This window comes from Populus alba, chromosome 5 (genome assembly GCF_005239225.2).
Source record: "Populus alba chromosome 5, ASM523922v2, whole genome shotgun sequence".
Lineage (NCBI taxonomy): Eukaryota > Viridiplantae > Streptophyta > Magnoliopsida > Malpighiales > Salicaceae > Populus > Populus alba.
In genome coordinates this window covers 13,188,493-13,209,706 of record NC_133288.1, presented here as the reverse complement: position 1 = coordinate 13,209,706, position 21,214 = coordinate 13,188,493, and the positions used below count along the sequence as shown (strand labels likewise).

Genomic DNA, 21,214 nt, shown 5'->3' with positions numbered 1-21,214 from the left:
GATAGCAGACCTGAACTCTACGGGCTCCCACTTTACATGGACAAACGGTACTATATGGACAAAGATCGATAGAGTTATGGCAAACAATAAATGGTTCAATTTACAGCAAATGACTCATGTCCACTTTGGAAACCCGGGAGCCTTCTCAGACCACTCGCCTTCTTCTGTCCAGTTGGGTTCTCGTGAGCTTTGTGGCAAAAGAAACTTCAAATTTTTCAACATGTGGGCTGCCCATCCACAGTTCTTGGAAACCATTTCCCAACATTGGTCTCTGGATATCTACGGGTCACACATGTATATTCTATGCAATAAGCTCAAGCACTTAAAGGGAAGGCTGAAAACCTTGAACAATCTCCACTTTAGTCACATTTCTGAGAGAGTTGCAAGAGCAGGGGAAGATCTGGACGCTACTCAGCTTCTCCTTCAGAATGACAGGGACAATGGTGATCTTCTTGCGCTGGAAAAACAGCAGAGGCTAAACCTTGTTAACCTCAAATCAGCTGAGAAGATGTTCTTTGGGCAAAAGCTGAAATGCACCTTCTTTAAAGACTGTGATAAGGGAACAAGATTCTTCCATTCTTTGATGAGTCAACGGAACAGAAGACACCACATTTCAGCCATTGTTAGAAGTGATGGTATGCTTACCACATCTGCTGAAGAGGTTGGAAGAGTGTTTGCCACTTACTATAAAGAACTCCTAGGGACTTCAAAGTATACTATTCCCCCGCGGGTTGATATAGTTCAAAGTGGCACCTGCATTAATTATGATTCACATGAATTCCTCCTTGCCCAGTTTCGGATGATGACATCAAACGGGTTCTCTTCAGTATGGATGATAATAAAGCCCCGGGGCCAGATGGCTATACCTCTGCTTTCTTTAAAAAATCTTGGAGCATAGTGGGCGGAGATTTTTGTTTAGCTATAAAAGACTTCTTTGCTTCCGGGGAAATGCTCAAGCAGATTAATCACTCTATCATAGCCCTTGTTCCTAAGTCAGTTAGTGCCAACTCTGCTGCAGATTATAGACCTATCTCTTGCTGCAACGTCACTTACAAAGTTATTTCCAAGCTTCTTGCAGAAAGGCTAGCACATGTATTAAATGATATCATCAGCCCTTCCCAAAATGCTTTTCTTTGTGGGAGATTAATGGCTGACAATATTAATCTTATGCAAGAGATGCTGAGGAGTTATGGAAAGAAACGTGTATCGCCCCGCTGCACCATCAAGATTGACTTCAGAAAAGCATTTGATACAGTTCAATGGTCATTCCTTCGTGATCTCCTCCACCTTTTGGGGTTCCCGGCTAGGTTTGTTCATCTGGTTATGAAATGTGTAGAGACTGCCTCTTTCTCTGTTTGCGTAAATGGTAATCTATTTGACTTCTTCCAAGGCAAGTGTGGTGTTCGGCAAGGAGATCCATTGTCTCCCTATCTTTTCATTATCTGCATGGAGTACTTCTCTAGACTTCTAAAAAGCAGCACTCAGCAGTCGGACTTTAATTTCCATCCAAAATGTCAAGCTTTGGGAATCAGCCATCTTGGTTTTGCTGATGATATTCTCCTGCTCTGCCGTTGTGACATGGCCTCCGTTAACATTCTTCTCCAGCAACTTACAATTTTTGGGGAGTCTTCTGGCCTTGTAATTAATGCATCCAAATCCTCTATCTTTTTTGCTGGTGTTTCGGAGAATATGAAGCAAGCCATCCTTAGCCTCTCCCAGTTCACCGAAGGAAGCTTTCCGTTTAAGTACCTCGGTGTCCCTCTCAGCCCCCATAGGCTTCTTGCCAGCCAATACTCCCCTCTCATTCACAGGTTAGAATCTGCTATTCAGAATTGGATGGGAAAATATCTCTCTTATGCAGGTCGGCTAGAGTTAATCAAATCTGTCCTACATGGCATGGTGCAGTTTTGGATTAGTATCTTCCCTATCCCAGTTGTTGTTATCAGCAGGATTACCAGTTTGTGCAGGAATTTTCTATGGACTGGAGACATGCTTAGAAATAAATCTGCTCTTGTAGCTTGGAAGCAAGTATGTTTACCAAAAGATGAAGGGGGTCTGGGGGTCTTTGACATCAAAGCTAGAAATGATAGTTTCTTCGCCAAGCATCTCTGGAATATCCACTTGAAAGCTGATTCCCTCTGGATTCGATGGGTAAGCCATTACTACATTGCACAAGCCTCAATCTGGTCTTTGGATGTCAAAAAAACCGACTCTCCTTTATGGAAGTCAATCTTCGCCCTTCGTAACAGAATGATTATCCATTGTGGAGGGGTTGCACCAGTTCAGCAGTTGTTCTCAAGCTGGCACTCTGGAACAAGTAATTTTACAGCCAATGCATATGACTTTCTCAGGCATAAATCGGATCCTGTTCATTGGGCTAACGTAGTTTGGGAGCAATGGTCTCTTCCAAGACATAGCTTCTCATTATGGCTGGCAATGTTGGGCAAGCTGCGAACGAGAGATCGTCTTCAATTTCTATCCCCTGACCCTATATGCCCTCTTTGTGAGAGCGCTGATGAGTCTCATGCTCATCTCTTCTTCAATTGTGACTGGTCATCTTCCCTTTGGAGAAAGGTCAGATTCTGGCTCAAGCTTTACAGCAATATGGCTTCCTTAAGTAGAGCCACCAGTGTTCTACAAAACAACAAAAAAGGGCTTCAGCCGAGAATGAGAAGAGTATCCCTTGCTGTGCTTGTGTATTTGATTTGGGAGGAAAGAAACAAGAGAATTTTTGAAAGCACTAGTAAATCAGTTGAGGCTGTTTTCAGAAAATTTCAAATCCTATTTTACACTATATTGTATTTTCATGAAAAAAATCACTTGGCTTACAATGTTGCATTCTGATTGGATTGATTGGGGTAGATTAACGTGCATGCATGTTTATCTTATCCCCACATGGTCTAGCTTATGTTCCTCGTTCATTCATGTGGTTTAAGAAGTAAGTAGTCTACGTTCTCATTGTATGATTGTTGTTTTGCCTTATGGATTTGATATTTGTTCGAGGGAGTCTGTTCCCTTTGATTCTAGGTTGATACAGGGAGTCTGTTCCCTTAGTTTGCTTCTATTTAGTAAGCTTGTCTTGATTATGGTTTGTACAAGGGAGTTTGTTCCCTTTTGCCTTCTAACCAGCAAGTTTGTCTTGCTTTTGTTTTAGAAAATGGACTTCGTTCCGTTTTCCTTGTATTGCTGGTCTCCAGCTTCTTTTTGATCTATACAATTCTTACATTTGATCAAAAAAAAAAAAAAAAAAAAAAAAAAAAAAATCTCAACACCCCTAGCGTCATCATGTTTTCCACCTCACAATTAAACTCCTCACAAGAGTCTATATCATGTCCAAGCTGCTGATGATATTTGCAGTATTTGCTCATGCCTCCTACAACTTGCACATTGACTGCTATTTTGAGATACCCAGCTTGTTTCAACATCTCATACAGGCTATCCATTGTGACTTTCAGCATTGTTGTACCCTCTTTTACCACCTCCAAGCTATTGACTCCCCCACTTCCTGAAGCGTGGTTTGGTAAAGGGTTGGATTTCACATTCGGGGAATCATCAAAAGAAATCCACCCCGCTTTGATAAGTTGGAGTATTTTCCTTTTGAATGCAATACATCCATCAATGTTATGTCCAGAGGCTCCGGCATGGTATTCGCATTTTTGATCAAGTTTATACCAAGCAGGGAACGGTGGCTGTAAAGGGGGTAAAGGAACAAGTGCTATTTGGCCGATGCTCAGAAGCCTTTTATGCATTTCGGCGAGAGTTAGAGGCAATGGCGGAAGTTGTACTTGTTCCTTTGAGAAATTTCTTCTTGGGCGGTAGGTATTGTTGTTTGGGTTATTTATGGGGTTATTTTGGTTGTGAGTAGGTGAAGCAAATTTTATGTTAGATATGGAAGGAGTAGGTGTAACGGTTTTGAAGTTAAAATTATCTTGGTAGACTTTCCTTCCTATTCCTCCCCTCTCGACATTATGAATTTCTAATTCTTTTTTCCTTCCAACGAAACCTCTTTTTTCAACTGGATCTACAATTCTCCCCGCTCGAATAGCATGTTCGATCCTTTCAGCTATGAAAACCAGATCGGAGAAATTTTGCGCGGCACTACCAATCAAGTACTCAAAATACGGAGCTTTGAAAGTGTTGGAAAATAAACCCGTCATTTCCCTCTCTAGCAATGGAGGGTTAACTTGTGCAGCTGCCTCACGCCATCTTTGGGCATACTCTCTTACAGACTCTTTATTCCCCTTTTCCATAGTTTGTAGACTTGATCGATCTGGGGCAACATCCATATTAAACTTATATTGCTTAATAAAAGCATCCACCAAGTCCTTCCAACCTTTAATTTTCATGTTATCTAAACGCATATACCAGGCAAGAGCAGCATCACTCAGACTGTCTTGGAAAAAATGGATTAATAACTTCTCATCATGAACCACCTCCGCCATTTTATTACAATATGCTTTAAGATGGGTTATCAGACATTGAGTTCCAGTATACTTGACAAATTCCGGTACTCTGAATTTCCTGGGAATAACCACATTAGGCACTAAACACATTTCGGCAGCCTTTACCGGGTCGTACAAATTGTTTCCTTCGATGACCCTCATCCTTTCCTCTAAAGCAGCTAGTTTCTCCTGACCATCCTCGTCTACCATTCTATCCCTTTGGGGATCCTCTTCTCTTGGAACAATATGGGGAATCTTTATTAGGAATGCTGGTTGAGCAGGTAGGAAATGAGCAAAATCATGAGGTTCTGATGGCGGAATGAAGGAAGCTGTAGGCATTGGCTGGAATTGAGTTGTGAATGATGGTTGAGAAGATGTTCCTTCTCCAGATTTGGATTTCAAAGCTTGCTCGAGCATACTAGTAAGCCTTGCTACATCCTCCTTTAGGCTCTCCATCTCTTTTTTGTATTGTGTTTCTAATTGAGCTCTCTCTTCATTGTCCATTTGTGTCCGTAAACGGGTGTTATGGACACGTTTTAGTGGGGGACTTATATTTCACCTGGTATATGCAAAATGTGACATCTTATAAGCATATGCATGAATATGAATGCAACATATTGGGCATGGATTATTTCATGGGAGTGTGACATAACAACCGTTATTGTTTGGATGCTTGGTCAGATCTACATCTGATACTTATTGCAATGCCGAGAGGAGATCTGTTTAACCTTTTACCATCTGAGCTTTCAGCCTTGTATATGCATTTTAAAAAAATAGGTCTCCGCCTTTCTTTATTTAAACCATAAAACTTTCATTACAACAAATGATCATCTTAATCTATTATAGGGGGAAAGGCACTGCCTTTATTAGCTATAGCTTTTAGAAACATATCGGTGTTATTCATGCTCCCTCGATACTTTGCGATGTCCCCTCCAACTTGATGAGCCTCCACTCTTAGCCAATGAGCCTCGACCGCAGCTCGGTCAATTTGCTCTTGAAATTCCCTTATTCTTTCAGTATGGATCAAGTTGTTTCTGGATAGAGAATTATTAGTAGTATCTAATATTTGAATGTGACTCTCCATCATTTTCTGACTTGCTAGCAATTGTTCGGTCTTCGCTTCTCCCTTTGCCAATTTAATCCTCAATGCTTTTGCTTCAATTTTACTACTATTGAGTTCAGTTCTCAAATTATGCGTGGCTTTGATATCTTCTTGGATTTAACCAATTCCGATTCAACATCTTTTAGCTAGCTCTTGAGTTCTTTCAGATCTGTTAAGCGCATGCTTGACACGGCTTGATTTTTTACGGCCAATTCCTCCCAATACTGGGCCTTCTCCACCTGAAGCGTCTTCTCCTCATTTATGACTTTTATGGATTCTAAGTCGTTCATTGCTTTCATCCGATCTCGCCCCAACGAGTCCCTTTCTTCCTCAGCCAATTTCCTCATCGCTTTTTCTTTGGCCAACTGATGCTCTAATGATAGTCTCAAATCCTCCTTTGCTTTAAGCTTGGCTTGCAATCGTTTTACTTGCTCTCTTAGTTCTTCTTCGCAACTCACCCTCTTTCTTCGGGTGCCCACAGATTCTGAAATTTCTACCATGTCGGAGACTCTTCTGTCACGCCATTCGGGATACTTTTCACTAACTGTGGGATTCCTTGATCCATTCTCCTTTTTTATCAGCAATAAAGAGTTCCAATCCTGCTTAATACTTTCTAACATTTCCATGGCGGCCCCTTTATAGACCCCGGAAAATTGAGCCATGTCAACTGTTCTAGGAACACTTTGTATGCCCCCAAACTGCCTTGCAACTAAAGTAGGTGCGTAACTGACGTATCCTGTTACTCCAATTAATGGTACCCAAGGCTTTTGACACGACCAAAAGCTTGATGTCTTTTCCCAAGTGCAGGAGTGTCGAAGTAATAAATAACCCGACAAGACCGGGGTCGAACCACAGAGAGGTTAATTGTATAAATTATAAATAACAAGACAACAACAACAACAATAACAATAACAATAATAATTATAATACTCAGTACGTGGCGTTGTTACACCTGAGAATGATCCAAAAGATCGGGTCATAGGTTTACAGCCTATATACTGAGTTTATGAAAAGATCAAAGGGATATATTACAGAATGTAAATAACAACAACAACAATAATAATAATAACAATAGTAGTAGTAGTAGTAATAGAAGAAGATGAAGAAATTAATGAGAACTTTGAGTTGGAAGATTAATATAAGGATTGAACAATGATAAAAACGAATGTCAAGGTTAGAGGATCCACTAACGGTACTTCAAACAAGTATAATATAAACTCTTATTACTCAATTGGAAACCACACATAAAGGAGGTTCCAATCAGATTATAAATTGTTAACATGATTACATTAGTTATCTTATTCGAATAAAGCTAATACTTGTAAATGTTGGCAGGCATTCATGATTATAACTTATGTTAACAACAAATCAAGTCCCTTTCATAGCTCAGGTGTCGGTTATACCATACAGTATGGGCTATGAAAGTACCAAGTATTTGTTGTACCAAGTGTTATACAACATAAATCTAGATTAACCATTTAACAAGCAAAGTATTAAAAGTGAACAAGATAACACATATAAAACATGTTAGTATCCAACGTTAAGGTCCATGTTAAGTTTATATTATACTTATTCTTACACCATTAGTGTACCCTTTTCACCTTGACATAATTAACTTAGCTAAACATAATGAAAGAAAGAAACATAGATGAACAAGATAAGAACATAAATGAGAAAGAAGTTAACTAAGTAAAGGAAAGGAAATTAAGTGCATAAACTTGATATTAATGAAAGCAAAACATAAGCAATACAAAGAGAGAAAGCAAGAGCATGATCTTGATCTGGAAACCAAGATGCCTCAATACATGGTAAGTGCCTCCTTTTATAGGCCAAAATTTGGAACTATTGGTTTGTTAATTAATTGATGAGTGGGTGGCCACATCTTGACTTGGTGACAATCCTTATCTTCTTGTCTGAACAAGACGTCATTGCTAACATCATAATTTGCCCAAAATCCTCAGGAATGTTCTAGGAAATTGTCTCAGCTTTCCAACAAAAAAAAGATGAGGTCATTTGGACTTCTAGAACTCAAGATATGGGCTGAACACTAAATAGTGTCTGGGCTGCAGGACAGCTTCGGACTTCTTCGTTGTTCCTTCAGTTTGGACTTCAAAACAGCCTTTTTAAATCTTGGGCTCCACATGAAAGTTGTAGGCCTTTATCTTACCTTTCCATCCATATAAAGTGGACCTAAATCCGAGATCTAGAGCTCCAGATATGATCCAATTACCGAGCAGTGTTCCGGTTTGGACTGCACCGGCATCTCTTTTCTAAGTTTGGCCATCTCTTTGTCCTTTCACTTTCAATACTTAAACTCATCAATCAATCCTTTTATTTATGTGATAGGCCTACATTTAAGTTGAGCATTTACCATAAATTAAGGTATCTTATAGTATCAAACTTGTTATTATAAAACATGCTTTAGTTAAGGAGTTATTGATACTTCAAGTGCAAAATGATGATATAAAACCTTGATAAACATGCACTTTTAAGTACTAATCACACCCCCCGGCCAGCTTATTACTAGTCCCTAGTAATCTAAAGCGTTAAAATAGAGAAACAATTTGCAAGTTTCACAAAACAAGGCATTCATCATTCAACTTCCATTAATCTATCCAGATAAACAAACTCTCATTAAATTTATATTACTGCTTCATACTTCTTAAACAAGATATTAATAAACCTTCTTTTTATGTGCTCAATATATGAAAACATAGATGATGGGGCTTTTGTTGGAAGAAAACAATATTATGTTCAAATGTTTAAGGTGAACTTCCTTGGGTTGGGATTATTATTATTATTACTTTTTTTTTCTTTTTTTTTCTTCTTTTTATTTATTTATTTTTATTTATATACACATACAACATAATGTATCTTTAACCCATGTAACGAGTTTTAGGCTAATGACTCCCAGACCAGTTGGTCTTAGGGCATTAGGTGTTGAGACACCCCTACGAGCTTAACAATTCGGGTTGTAGATACTGATACGTAGATAGTGCAATGTTTGATTCCCTTAAGCTTTTCTCCTTAACCCATGTAACAAGCTTTGGGCCAATAGCTCCCAAGTTAGTTGACTTTAGGGTATTAGGTGTTAAAACACCCCTTCGGGCTTAATTGCTTAGGTTAGGGAGGCTACGAAACCAAACTTATCTATGTTTTTAATTATCATCAATATTATCATTTTTTTTTTTTGCAAATTATATACCATCCCTTTCCCTTAGTTGTTACCTTCAACAAAAGAACATAAATAATGTAATAATCCAATGTGCAACCCACAATCATATGTTAAAGTGTGTGTGTGAAAATGAAGGTTTAATAATACTTGTTAAATGAGTATATGAGCAGAATCAAGTGATAACAATACGAGAGTTTGTAAACCTGAATATTTCAAGAAGTATTCTAATAGGCCTTGTTATGAATATTGCAAATAGCCATTAGAAAATTTTTACTACAATGCGTCTCAAGAATAATTCCTCTTTACTCTGCCATTCTAGTAATAACAGTTTTGCCAAATGGTTTTTTAAAAAACAACAACAGTTAGTTGGTTAGTTTTTTTTTTTTTTTTAAATTACTACCCTCTCCCCCCAACCAAAACGAGACATTGTCCTCAATGTCCTAAGGTAGAAAGATAGAGTATAGAAGACATCACCTGAAACAGCGAACAATGACGAACCTGAAACACACTTAAACAAATATAAGAAGTAACAAAACAAAATAATATGCTATTAATAACACAAAAGACACAAGGTTTCACAGATGAAGGCTCAAATCTAATCTAAGCTTTTTACGGCTTTCCTTAGCTGACTAATCTAGGCGACTCATGCAAGGATCAATGACAGGGATGAAAGATTGTAGTTGGTCAATCAATTGTTCAGCAGTAGCAGCAGAGATTATGATTTGTCGTGCCGAAGATGTTAGAAATTCCTGTTCCACAACTTGATCAAGGAAAGATAGCAACTTATCATAAAAACCATTAACATTTAACAAACCTATAGGTTTATGGTGAATGTGCAGTTGGGCCCAAGATGAAATATGAAAGATCTCTTCCAATGTGCCCAGACCACCTGGTAAGGCAATGAAGGCATCAACTTGGTTAAACATGGTATTCAGTCGGTCAGACATTGTTGGGACCTGTAGTTCCTCTCCAATTGTTTTTCCAATGATGTCCCCATTTGCTAAAGCTTTGGGGACAACCCCCAAAACTTGACTGCCTCCTAAAAATGCAGCCATTGAAACACCTCCCATTAACCCAAGGCTGCCTCCCCCATACACTAAATGAATCTTTCTCTCAGCTAGTACTTGACCAAGATGATTTGTTGATTCTAAAAACTCTTTCTCTTTCCCAAGGCTGGATCCACCGAAAACACAAATATTTCTTATGTGATGACTTGAGGAACCTGCCATTTCTACACACTTCTATATTTGATGAATGTATGGGATGAGTGGAAATGAAGGGAAGGAAGAGAAGAATTTATAGATGAAAAAGTGAAAATGCAATCATACCACCTATATGTAGGCCAGCTGTAGTCTCACACTCTCGCTCTTTATTTATTTATTTTGACAAAGCATGTATGTACAGGTAGTTGTGATTGTGGCTCACATCTTCCCTTTGTTTTACGTCCAAGAACGACTTAAACGCCCTCTATGGGTCGAGGATAGGCTTTCCATCCAGTTTTCTTAAAAACTGGCAAACAGGGTCTTTTTTAGTCAGATTCCCAAGACTAAGTCGATCATGTTCTTTATGGAATTGTGGCCATAAATCATGAATTACACGATGCACATCTCCACTAGGATGCGTCTCAAGGGTCAACAAAAGATTATCTAAAGACCCCTTACTCAGGCCATCCTTAATGAATTGTATCTTATCTTCACGGTTTACAGATACCATTCCTAAAGAACGACATGTCGCATTACAAGTCCATCTGCACATCTGTGACAGACTCTCAGTCGTTTTGCACGACGTTTCTTTGCAAAAGTGCTTTTACCTGTTCCAGGCATGTGTGAAATGAAAGAATTGGAGGACTCACCTGATAATCAGACCTTTGCTTCAACCAGCCAACGAATATCTTCAGGAATTCCATAGTTCATTAACAACCTCAATCTTTCACACCTAGCACGGTAAATTTTTGTAATCGCATTCTGAGGTAGAGCGGGAAAATACTTTTTCAATTTTTCAAGAGTGCTGTCCATTTTTAAATGAGAATTGGATGGGAGATTCAAAGAAAGAAGAAAGAGCAGAGAATTGCACAATTATATACACAGATATCAGTTATCATGGGAAACTGAAAGAACCGACTTAAGAGTCACGGAGTACCGTTATCCGCCATTTGACCGGGGTGAGAGAAACTAGCAAAACAAAAGATACACCAAAACAAACATAAAACAATGTGAGAAAAAGAATCAATCTTTATATACAGGATCACTCAATTCAGTAGAGTCATTTTCAACTGAAAAATTGTCAAAATAAACTTTCAACCGATGCCCATTTACCTTGAAAACACTGCCATTCTTTGGATTCTCAATATCACAGGCCCCATATGGATACACATGTTTCACAATAAAAGGACTGCTCCATCTTGATCTTAGTTTTCCAGGAAATAAATGGAGTCGAGAATTATAAAGCAAGACTTTTTGACCAACATTGAATGTTTTTCTTAGTATTATCTTGTCATGAAACTCTTTGAGTCTTGCTTTATGAATTCTTGAATTGTCATATGCATCATTTCTAATTTCCTCAAGCTCATTTATTTGCAATTTTCGCAGCTGACTAGCATCATCAATGTTTGAATTGAAAGCTTTAATAGCCCAATAAGCTTTATGTTCAATTTCCACACGCAAGTGACAAGGTTTTCCATAGACTAGTCTATAAGGTGACATACCTAATGATGTTTTATATGCAGTTCGATAAGCCCAAAGTGCATCATTAAGTCTTAAAGACCAGTCTTTCCGATTAGGGTTCACCGTTTTCTCCAAGATCTGTTTGATCTCCCTATTAGCAAGCTCTACTTGTCCACTTGTCTGAGGGTGATAAGGGGTGGCAACTTTGTGTGTGATTCCATATTTCTTCATTAAAGAAGCAAATGGCTTGTTGCAGAAATGTGTTCCACCATCACTTATTATGGCTCGAGGAATTGCAAATCGACTCAAAATATTGTCTTTCAAAAACTTTATCACTGTTTTGTGATCATTGTTTCGACTTGGAATTGCCTCTATCCATTTTGAAACAAAATCTACTGCGACTAATATGTACACGAAACCAAATGATGGAGGAAATGGACCCATGAAATCTATACCCCAACAGTCAAAGATCTCAATGACAAGAATAGGATTTAAAGGCATCATGTGACGTTTTGAAATAGATCCCAACTTTTGACAATTTTCACAAGTCTTGCAGAATGCATGTGAGTCTTTGAACATGGTGGGCCAATAAAATCCATATTGTAAGATTTTTGCAGTTGTCTTTCTTGATGAGAAATGACCCCCACATGCCTCAGAATGACAAAATTTAATGACACTACTTACCTCATTGTCAGGAATGCATCTTCGAAATATTTGATCAGGACAATATTTGAATAAATAAGGGTCATCCCAATAAAAGTTCTTCACTTCGTTCAAGAACTTTCTTTTGTCTTGGGTACTCCAATGAGCTGGCAATTGTCCTGAAACAAGAAAATTAACAATATTAGCAAACCAAGGCATCGTAGAAACGAAAAATAAAGATTCATCGGGAAAGTAGTCATCGATTGGTGTGATGTCAGATTTCGAATCTGTTGTCGTCTTGACAAATGATCTGCAACAACATTTTCGGTGCCTTTCTTGTCTTTGATTGTGATATCAAATTCTTGAAGTAACAAAATCCACCGCACCAATCTAGCCTTAGAATCTTTCTTAGAAAGAAGATATTTCAATGCTGCATGATCACTAAAAACAACAACATGTGAGCCAACAAGATAAGATCTGAATTTATCACAAGCAAATACTACTGCAAGTAATTCTTTTTCAGTGGTGGTGTAATTCATTTGAGCACTATTTAAAGTTTTACTTGCATAGTAGATCACATAAGGTTTCTTATCTTTTCTTTGTCCCAAGACAGCACCCACGACATAATCACTAGCGTCACACATTATTTCAAAAGGTAATGACCAATCAGGAGGTTGAATGACAGGAGTAGAAGTAAGCAAGTTTTTAAGTTTAACAAAGGCTTCTTCACAATGTTCAGTCCATTCAAAAATATTATCCTTTGTTAGAAGGTTACTCAAGGGCTTAGATATTACACTAAAATCTTTGATGAACCTTCTGTAAAAACCAGCATGTCCTAAGAATGATCTAACATCTTTAACAGATTTTGGTGTTGGTAAGTTGGCAATTAACTCGATTTTAGATTTGTCAACCTCAATTCCTTTCTATGAAACAATGTGACCAAGTACAATGTCGTTTGTTACCATAAAGTGAAATTTTTCCCAATTCAATACAAGATTCTTCTCTTCACACCTGCTCAAAACCTTTTCTAAGTTAGTCAAACAATCATCAAATGAATCACCAAAAACAGAAAAATCATCCATAAAAATTTCAAGAAAACGTTCAACCATATCACTGAATATGCTAAGCATGCATCTTTGAAACGTGGCTGGTGCATTACATAATCCAAAAGGCATCCTTCGATATGCAAAAGTACCAAATGGACATGTGAAAGTAGTCTTCTCTTGATCTTCCAATGCAATTTCAATTTGATTGTAACCTGAATAGCCATCTAGGAAACAATAAAATTCATGACCTGCAACTCTTTCTAGGATTTGATCCATGAAAGGTAAAGGGAAATGATCTTTTCTAGTCATAGAATTAAGTTTCTTATAGTCAATGCACATGCGCCAACCAGTAACAGTCCTAGTTGGAATTAACTCATTTTTCTCATTCGTTATCACAGTGACTCCAGACTTTTTGGGTACAACTTGGGTAGGACTTACCCATTTGCTGTCAGAAATAGGATAAATGATTCCATTATCTAGAAGCTTAATGACTTCATTTTTCACTACTTCTTTCATATTAGGATTAAGCCTTCGTTGCATTTCTCTAGAGGGTTTAGCATTTTCCTCCAAATAAATCCTGTGTGTGCAAATCAAAGGGCTAATTCCTTTTATGTCAGCTATGGTCCATCCTAATGCATTTTTGTGCATTTTCAAAATCTGTAATAACTTACCTTCTTGATGTGCATTAAGTTTGGAAGAGATTATTACCGGAAAAGTTTCATTTTCTCCCAAAAATGAGTATTTGAGATTAAATGGTAACGGCTTCAATTCAGGTTTTGGTGGTTGAACACTTGAAGGTATGGGCTCAATTGATCGTGGTGGCAATTCTTCAATTTGTGGTCTCCAATTGCATGCCTTTGATTCCTGAAAGTAGACCATTTGCAAATCATCAGATTCATCAATCTCAGTTTCACTAGAAGTGGTTTGAAATTGATCATGAACTAATTTTTCAATAAAGTCCACTTCCTGTAAATCATTATCATCTTCAGGTTGCTTGTAAATGTTGAAAATATTCATCTCCAATGTCATGTTTCCAAATGATAGCTTCATCAGTCCATTCCTACAATTAATCAATACATTAGAAGTGGCAAGAAATGGACGTCCTAAAATGACAGGAATTGAATTACATGCTTCAACAGGTTGTGTATCCAAGACAACAAAATCTACAGGGTAAATGAATTTATCAACTTGTACTAACACATCCTAAACTATTCCTCTAGGCACTTTTACAGATCTATCGGCAAGTAAAAGAGTTTATAGAGGTTGGTTTTAACTCACCTAGATTGAGACTTTGAAAGAATGAATATGGAAGTAAATTCACACTAGCTCCAAGATCAAGTAAGGCTCTTTCAATTTTATGTTCTCCAATAAAGCAAGAAATTGTAGGACAACCAGGGTCTTTATATTTCAAAGCATTATTGTTCTGAAGAATGACACTTACTTGTTCGGCTAAAAAGGCTTTCTTTTTCACATTCAGTTTTCTCTTCACAGTGCACAAATCTTTCAAAAATTTAGCATAGGAAGGAACCTGTTTAATAGCATCCAACAAAGGTATATTGATCCTTACCTGTTTGAAAGTTTCAAAGATATCAGGGTTGTGATTGACTTTCCTTTGTTTGGTCATGGCATGAGGAAATGGAAGTGCTGGCGGGGAATCAGTCTTTTCTTTGCAATGTTCAGGTTCAACCCCTTCCTTACCCTCAGAGATAGACTCATCATCTTTCTCACAAGGTTCAAGAATGGGTTATTCAATAACCTTACCACTACGAAGAGTGATGACTGATTTGACTTGATCCATGTGTTGGCTTCCAGAACTACTCGCATTTGCATTGTATTGCCCTTTTGGATTTTGCTGTGGTTGAGATGGAAACTTACCTTTCTCTTGGAAACTGAGAGCAGATGTTAATTTTGCAAGATCATCTTTAAAATCTGTCATGCTTTGAGCAAGTTGAGTGTTGATTGTCTCCTGCTTTTCAATGAATGCATGCAATGTTTCCTCAAAATTTCTTCTAGGAGGTGGAGCATAAGGAGGTGCATATCCATGAGAATTTTGAAAATTATGATGTGCTTGAAACGGTGGCTGTGAAGTTTGTGCATTGTTTCTATCACTCTTCCAACTGAAATTTGGGTGATTTCTCCAACCAGGGTTGTACGTTTGTGAGTATGGGTTATGGTTGGGTCTTTGGAAACTGTTTAAAGCATGGGCTTGTTCATGGAGGCATTCCTTAAAAGAAGGCAAAGTTGGACAATCATTTGTTGAATGTTCATTGGTTTCACAGATTTGACACATAATGTCTTGAACAGATTTTAATTGACCACTTTTTTTCAATTCAAGTGCTTCGACTTTTCTAGCTAAAGATGCAAACTTGGCTTGGAGGTCATGATCTTCCCTAAGGTTGTGCATACCTCCACTAGATGTATGAGGTTGTGTTTTACTTGGTGCCTCATAAGTACCTGTGGTGTCCCAATTTTGAGCATTTTCTGCTAGCAAGTCTAGGTACTCCATTGCTTCATTAGGGTCTTTATCTTCGAAAGTTCCATTGCACATCAATTCAACCATTTGCCTATCTCTAGGTGTTAAACCTTCATAAAAATGTGAAACCAATCTCCATGTTTCAAAACCATGATGTGGGCAAGTATTAAGTAAATCTCGATACCTATCCCAACATTGGTAAAATGTTTCTCCTGGTTTTTGAGTGAAAGTGATGATTTGTCTTTTGAAAGAATTTGTTCTGTGAGATGGAAAAAACTTCTTTAAAAATTGTTGTTGCATTTCATCCCAAGCACAAATAGATCCTGGTCTTAAATTATGTAGCCATGTTTTAGCTTTATCTTTTAATGAAAAAGGAAAAAGCTTTAATCGAATGGTGTTCATGCTACAATTTGAGTCATTATAGGTATTACAGACCTCCTCAAATTCCCTTAAATGCAAGTATGGATTTTCTAGGTCTAAACCATGAAAAGAAGGTAAAAGTTGAATAATGCCTGGTTTAAAATTAAAATGAGATGCATCAGGAGGGAAAACTATGCATGAGGGTGCACTTGTTCTTGTGGGATTCATGTGGTCTCTAAGTGTTCTCATTCGGTTATTCTCATTATTCTCATTATAAAGCGATTGATTATCTTCTTCGGCCATATTTTCTGAAAATGATGAGGATACCCTACAAAGTCGACCACATAATGTACGTGACCAAACTCGCATGCACGTGTAAAAAGAGAATAAAAGGAAGAAAAGAAAATAGAAGAAAAAGAAACAAAACAAAACAAAGAAAACAAAAGTTAGATAAAATGACAAGTGAAAAGAGAAAATAAATTAAATATTATAATTTTTACAAGAATTTACCTCCCCGGCAACGGCGCCAAAAACTTGATACGACCAAAAGCTTGATGTCTTTTTCCCAAGTGCAGGAGTGTCGAAGTAATAAAATAACCCGGCAAGACCGGGGTCGAACCACAGAGAGGTTAATTGTATAAATTATAAATAACAAGACAACAACAACAACAATAACAATAACAATAATAATTATAATACTCAGTACGTGGCGTTGTTTACACCTGAGAATGATCCAAAAAGATCGGGTCATAGGTTTCCAGCCTATATACTGAGTTTATGAAAAGATCAAAGGGATATATTACAGAATGTAAATAACAACAACAACAATAATAATAATAACAATAGTAGTAGTAGTAGTAATAGAAGAAGATGAAGAAATTAATGAGAACTTTGAGTTGGAAGATTAATGTAAGGATTGAACAATGATAAAAACGAATGTCAAGGTTAGAGGATCCACTAACGGTACTTCAAACAAGTATAATATAAACTCTTATTACTTAATTGGAAACCACACATAAAGGAGGTTCCAATCAGATTATAAATTGTTAACATGATTACATTAGTTATCTTATTCGAATAAAGCTAATACTTGTAAATGTTGGCAGGAATTCATGATTATAACTTATGTTAACAACAAATCAAGTCCCTTTCATAGCTCAGGTGTCGGTTATACCATACAGTATGGGCTATGAAAGTACCAAGTATTTGTTTGTACCAAGTGTTATACAACATAAATCTAGATTAACCATTTAACAAGCAAAGTATTAAAAGTGAACAAGATAACACATATAAAAACATGTTAGTATCCAACGTTAAGGTCCATGTTAAGTTTATATTATACTTATTCTTACACCATTAGTGTACCCTTTTCACCTTGACATAATTAACTTAGCTAAACATAATGAAAGAAAGAAACATAGATGAACAAGATAAGAACATAAATGAGAAAGAAGTTAACTAAGTAAAGGAAAGGAAATTAAGTGCATAAACTTGATATTAATGAAAGCAAAACATAAGCAATACAAAGAGAGAAAGCAAGAGCATGATCTTGATCTGGAAACCAAGATGCCTCAATACATGGTAAGTGCCTCCTTTTATAGTCCAAAATTTGGAACTATTGATTTGTTAATTAATTGATGAGTGGGTGGCCACATCTTGACATGGTGACAATCCTTATCTTCTTGTCTGAACAAGACGTCATTGCTAACATCATAATTTGCCCAGAATCCTCAGGAATGTTCTAGGAAATTGTCTCAGCTTTCCAACAAAAAAAAGATGAGGTCATTTGGACTTCTAGAACTCAAGATATGGGCTGAACACTAAATAGTGTCTGGGCTGCAGGACAGCTTCGGACTTCTTCGTTGTTCCTTCAGTTTGGACTTCAACACAGCCTTTTTAAATCTTGGGCTCCTCATGAAAGTTGTAGGCCTTTGTCTTACCTTTCCATCCATATAAATGGACCTAAATCCGAGATCTAGAGCTCCAGATATGATCCAATTACCGAGCAGTGTTCCGGTTTGGACTGCACCGGCATCTCTTTTCTAAGTTTGGCCATCTCTTTGTCCTTTCACTTTCAATACTTAAACTCATCAATCAATCCTTTTATTTATGTGATAGGCCTGCATTTAAGATGAGAATTTACCATAAATTAAGGTATCTTATAGTATCAAACTTGTTATTATAAAACATGCTTTAGTTAAGGAGTTATTGATACTTCAAGTGCAAAATGATGATATAAAACCTTGATAAACATGCACTTTTAAGTACTAATTAGCTTTTCTCCATAACTCATCAAGCTTGTCATATTCCTCATCCAAGGAGCTTTCCAATTAAAAATGCTTAATGGAAGCCTTTGCAATTTTACCCTCCAATCATCTTCCGAAAAGCTCTCCCACTCTTTTGATATGAACAACTCGAGTGGCTTTTGGTCAAACCACCAGAAATTATTGAATATTGGTGTCTCCGTTTCTATATGACTTAACAACCAGATGAATAGTAATGAGACACAACACCTCATGGAACCTTTACCCGTTTTCTTGCAATGACTAAGAGATAGGAAGGTTTCCGCCAAAATCGCGGCACACGGGTTGATCTTTGTCTTTTAATATTCCACAAACAAATTGGCAGCTTCCAAACTGATAATTCCCGTAGTAGAGGGGCATAGAACCAAACCAAATATTCCCAAAGCCAATATTCTATGTTTCTCTAATTTAGCATCCGGGTTAGCTTTTTTAGCAATTAGCAACTCCTCTAGCCGTTTCCATCTAAGACCCCCAGAGTTATCTTTTTCTCTATACGGTATTAGTTGAGGGATCCCTAGAAATTTGGCAAGCTCATCCATGGTGTCGTCGATTCTCTGGCCGAAGTACACTTTGTAGGCATCTTCGGGGAATTCAGTCAACACACTATACTCTTCGATGGTAGGTGTCATGTCAACATTTCGGAAAGTGAAGCATCGGTAATCGGGATCCCAAAAATGTATCATGGCTTTTATAGCTGATGGTAAAACTGGCACTTTCAAAAGGTGCAAAATCCTCCCATACTTCATAGCAAATTCTGCTTCATCTATCTGATACTTCGTGAGTGAAAACAATCTGCTAGTGTCATTTATTATGCACCTGACATCTTTGAGTGGCGGTGTCCCACTGGCATTTGGTCTAGGGCAGTCTCCCTCGGTCATTTGCAAGGATTCAGATTCGAGTCCATACTCAATAGTGGTTACCTCACGAATAACGGTCATTATGTCACCCGAAAGTCCTGTGATGAAAATGCTTAAATGTTATGCTCATCTCAATGAAATTTTATAGGGACCAACCTAAAGAATAAGTTCTAGTCATTAAATGCATCTGGGTAGTTTTGCTATCTAGTCTTAAAGGTCTTTCGCATGCTCAGTGATCATCCTCGAAAGGTTGATATGAGATTTACAAGTAGCGTGAAGATAGAGGCCCTGAGTAAAATCAGTTTGGCATATCAACTACTGTCGAGCAAACAAATCATGCGAGAGTTGGATAGTTTCACGAGCCTTACCCAGGCTAAAGCCATTGGGGTGCCGTTACTTCTCCACTTATCTTAAAATTGGTACCACACACGTATATATACAAAAACAAATGAGCTTGAATGATATTCATATTAAACATATATGCATGATAAATGTGAATAATTATGCGTGCTAAAACAGTAAAAATAAATAAATAAATAAAATAAATAATAATAAAAATAAAAAATTACACAAAAATACATAATAAATCATGATAAACAATAAATAAATAAAAAAAATAACTTGATAAGCGCCAACAAAAACAAACAAAAAATAAATAAAAAATAGCAATAAAAAGAAAACAAAAAAACAAAGCTTAGTCCCAGTCCCCAGTGGAGTCGCCATTCTATCACACCCGACATCGCGGCGACCACAAAAAATAATTCTCTAAATTATTAAAAAGAACAGATTTCTGGCATCCGGTTCTTTTGGGAAAAAAATCTTGTTTTAAGGAGTCCGCCACCTAGTATTATGGTCACTAGGAATCCTAAACTTGTCAAGAGAGATCCTATGGTACGGGACTAGTTGAGGCTAGGGAAGGTATTAGCACCCCTAGCGCACCCTACCTGAGGTAAGCTGCATTGTTGTTTTAATCTTAACTTGCTAAAAATTTTTTGGTTTGTGTGTAAGAACGTACGATATTATTGACTCTAACTTCAATGAATAAACCTAAGAAATAAATTTAAATCAATGCATGTGTATTCTTCTTCTCTGTTTTTTTTTTTTTAAAATGATGGTTTGATCATAATATTCCTGACTCTGGCGTCAATGAATATTTGATCTCGAATATTTCCAACTCTGGCGTCGGTAAATATTCCACCATGAATAAATTCCAATTAAAACTCGACCACGAATAAATCCAACTCTGGCGTTGGGTAAATATTCCACCAAATAAATTCCAATTAAAAATTCCAACACGAATAAATCCAACTCTAGCGTTGGTAAATATTCCACCAAAAATAAATTCCAAATTAAAAATTCCAACACGAATAAATCCAACTCTGGCGTTGGTAATTATTCGTGGCCTAAAACATAAGACATGCAAAATTTTTGTCTACACTTTTTATTATTTTTTTTATTTTTTATTATCTATATATTTTTTTTTTGGGCTGGGCTGGCCGGGCCAGCCCAACATAATTTCTTTAGGGATGGGCCCAGCTCAGCCCTATATGGGCTGGGCTCGGCCCAGCCTGCCCGCCCACTGGCCCAAGCCAGTGGCCCGACAAATTTTAAATTAAATTGCACGCGTGAAGCAAATTCACGCGTGCAGCAACTGTGCGAAGGTAATTAAATTTACCTTCGCACCAGTTCTTGCATTTGCACAATTTAAACAGAAACTGAAGAGAAAGAACGAGAACGGCTTTTACCTGTTTCTGGAGATTGCAAGGAGACTGGTCAGCACAGTGACTCCGCTCTCGTCTGTTGTATGATCTTCCCTTTCTGTTTTCCTTTAGTTTCAGCGATGGTGAAGCTGACAGCTCGCTGCTTGGGTTCCTCTTTTTTTTTCTGATTTGCAGGCGAGAGGGATGATTGAGAGGATGATGATTATTAAACGTGGATGTCTGGGTTTTTCTGCTTGTATTGATCTCTGTTTTCGCTTTGGGTACTACTGTTTGTCTTTGTTTGTGGGTTTTTTGTTCTCTGTTCTGGGTCTCCAATTCGTCCTGCCCTCCCCTTTTTTTCTTCGCGAGGTCTTCTTTGCTCAGCTTTTATAGAGACAGCGGCGGCCTCGGTGGTGGGTAACGGCTGGCCTCCCCTAAATGCTCCGTAAAA

General features: G+C 37.5%; 1 protein-coding gene and 1 pseudogene across 1 annotated transcript; both read right to left on the bottom strand.

The window, feature by feature from the left end:
* Positions 1-3,150: 3,150 nt before the first annotated feature.
* On the bottom strand, positions 3,151-4,898 carry LOC118056997 (uncharacterized). The gene is made up of 2 exons (XM_035069450.1): positions 3,302-4,898; positions 3,151-3,209 (listed from the first exon to the last, which is right to left on the bottom strand). The coding sequence occupies exons 1-2, from the start codon at positions 4,896-4,898 to the stop codon at positions 3,151-3,153; spliced, it is 1,656 nt and encodes a 551-aa protein (XP_034925341.1).
* A 792-nt stretch (positions 4,899-5,690) lies between these two features.
* On the bottom strand, positions 5,691-19,144 carry LOC140955626 (uncharacterized; annotated as a pseudogene).
* Between the last annotated feature and the right edge of the window lie 2,070 nt (positions 19,145-21,214).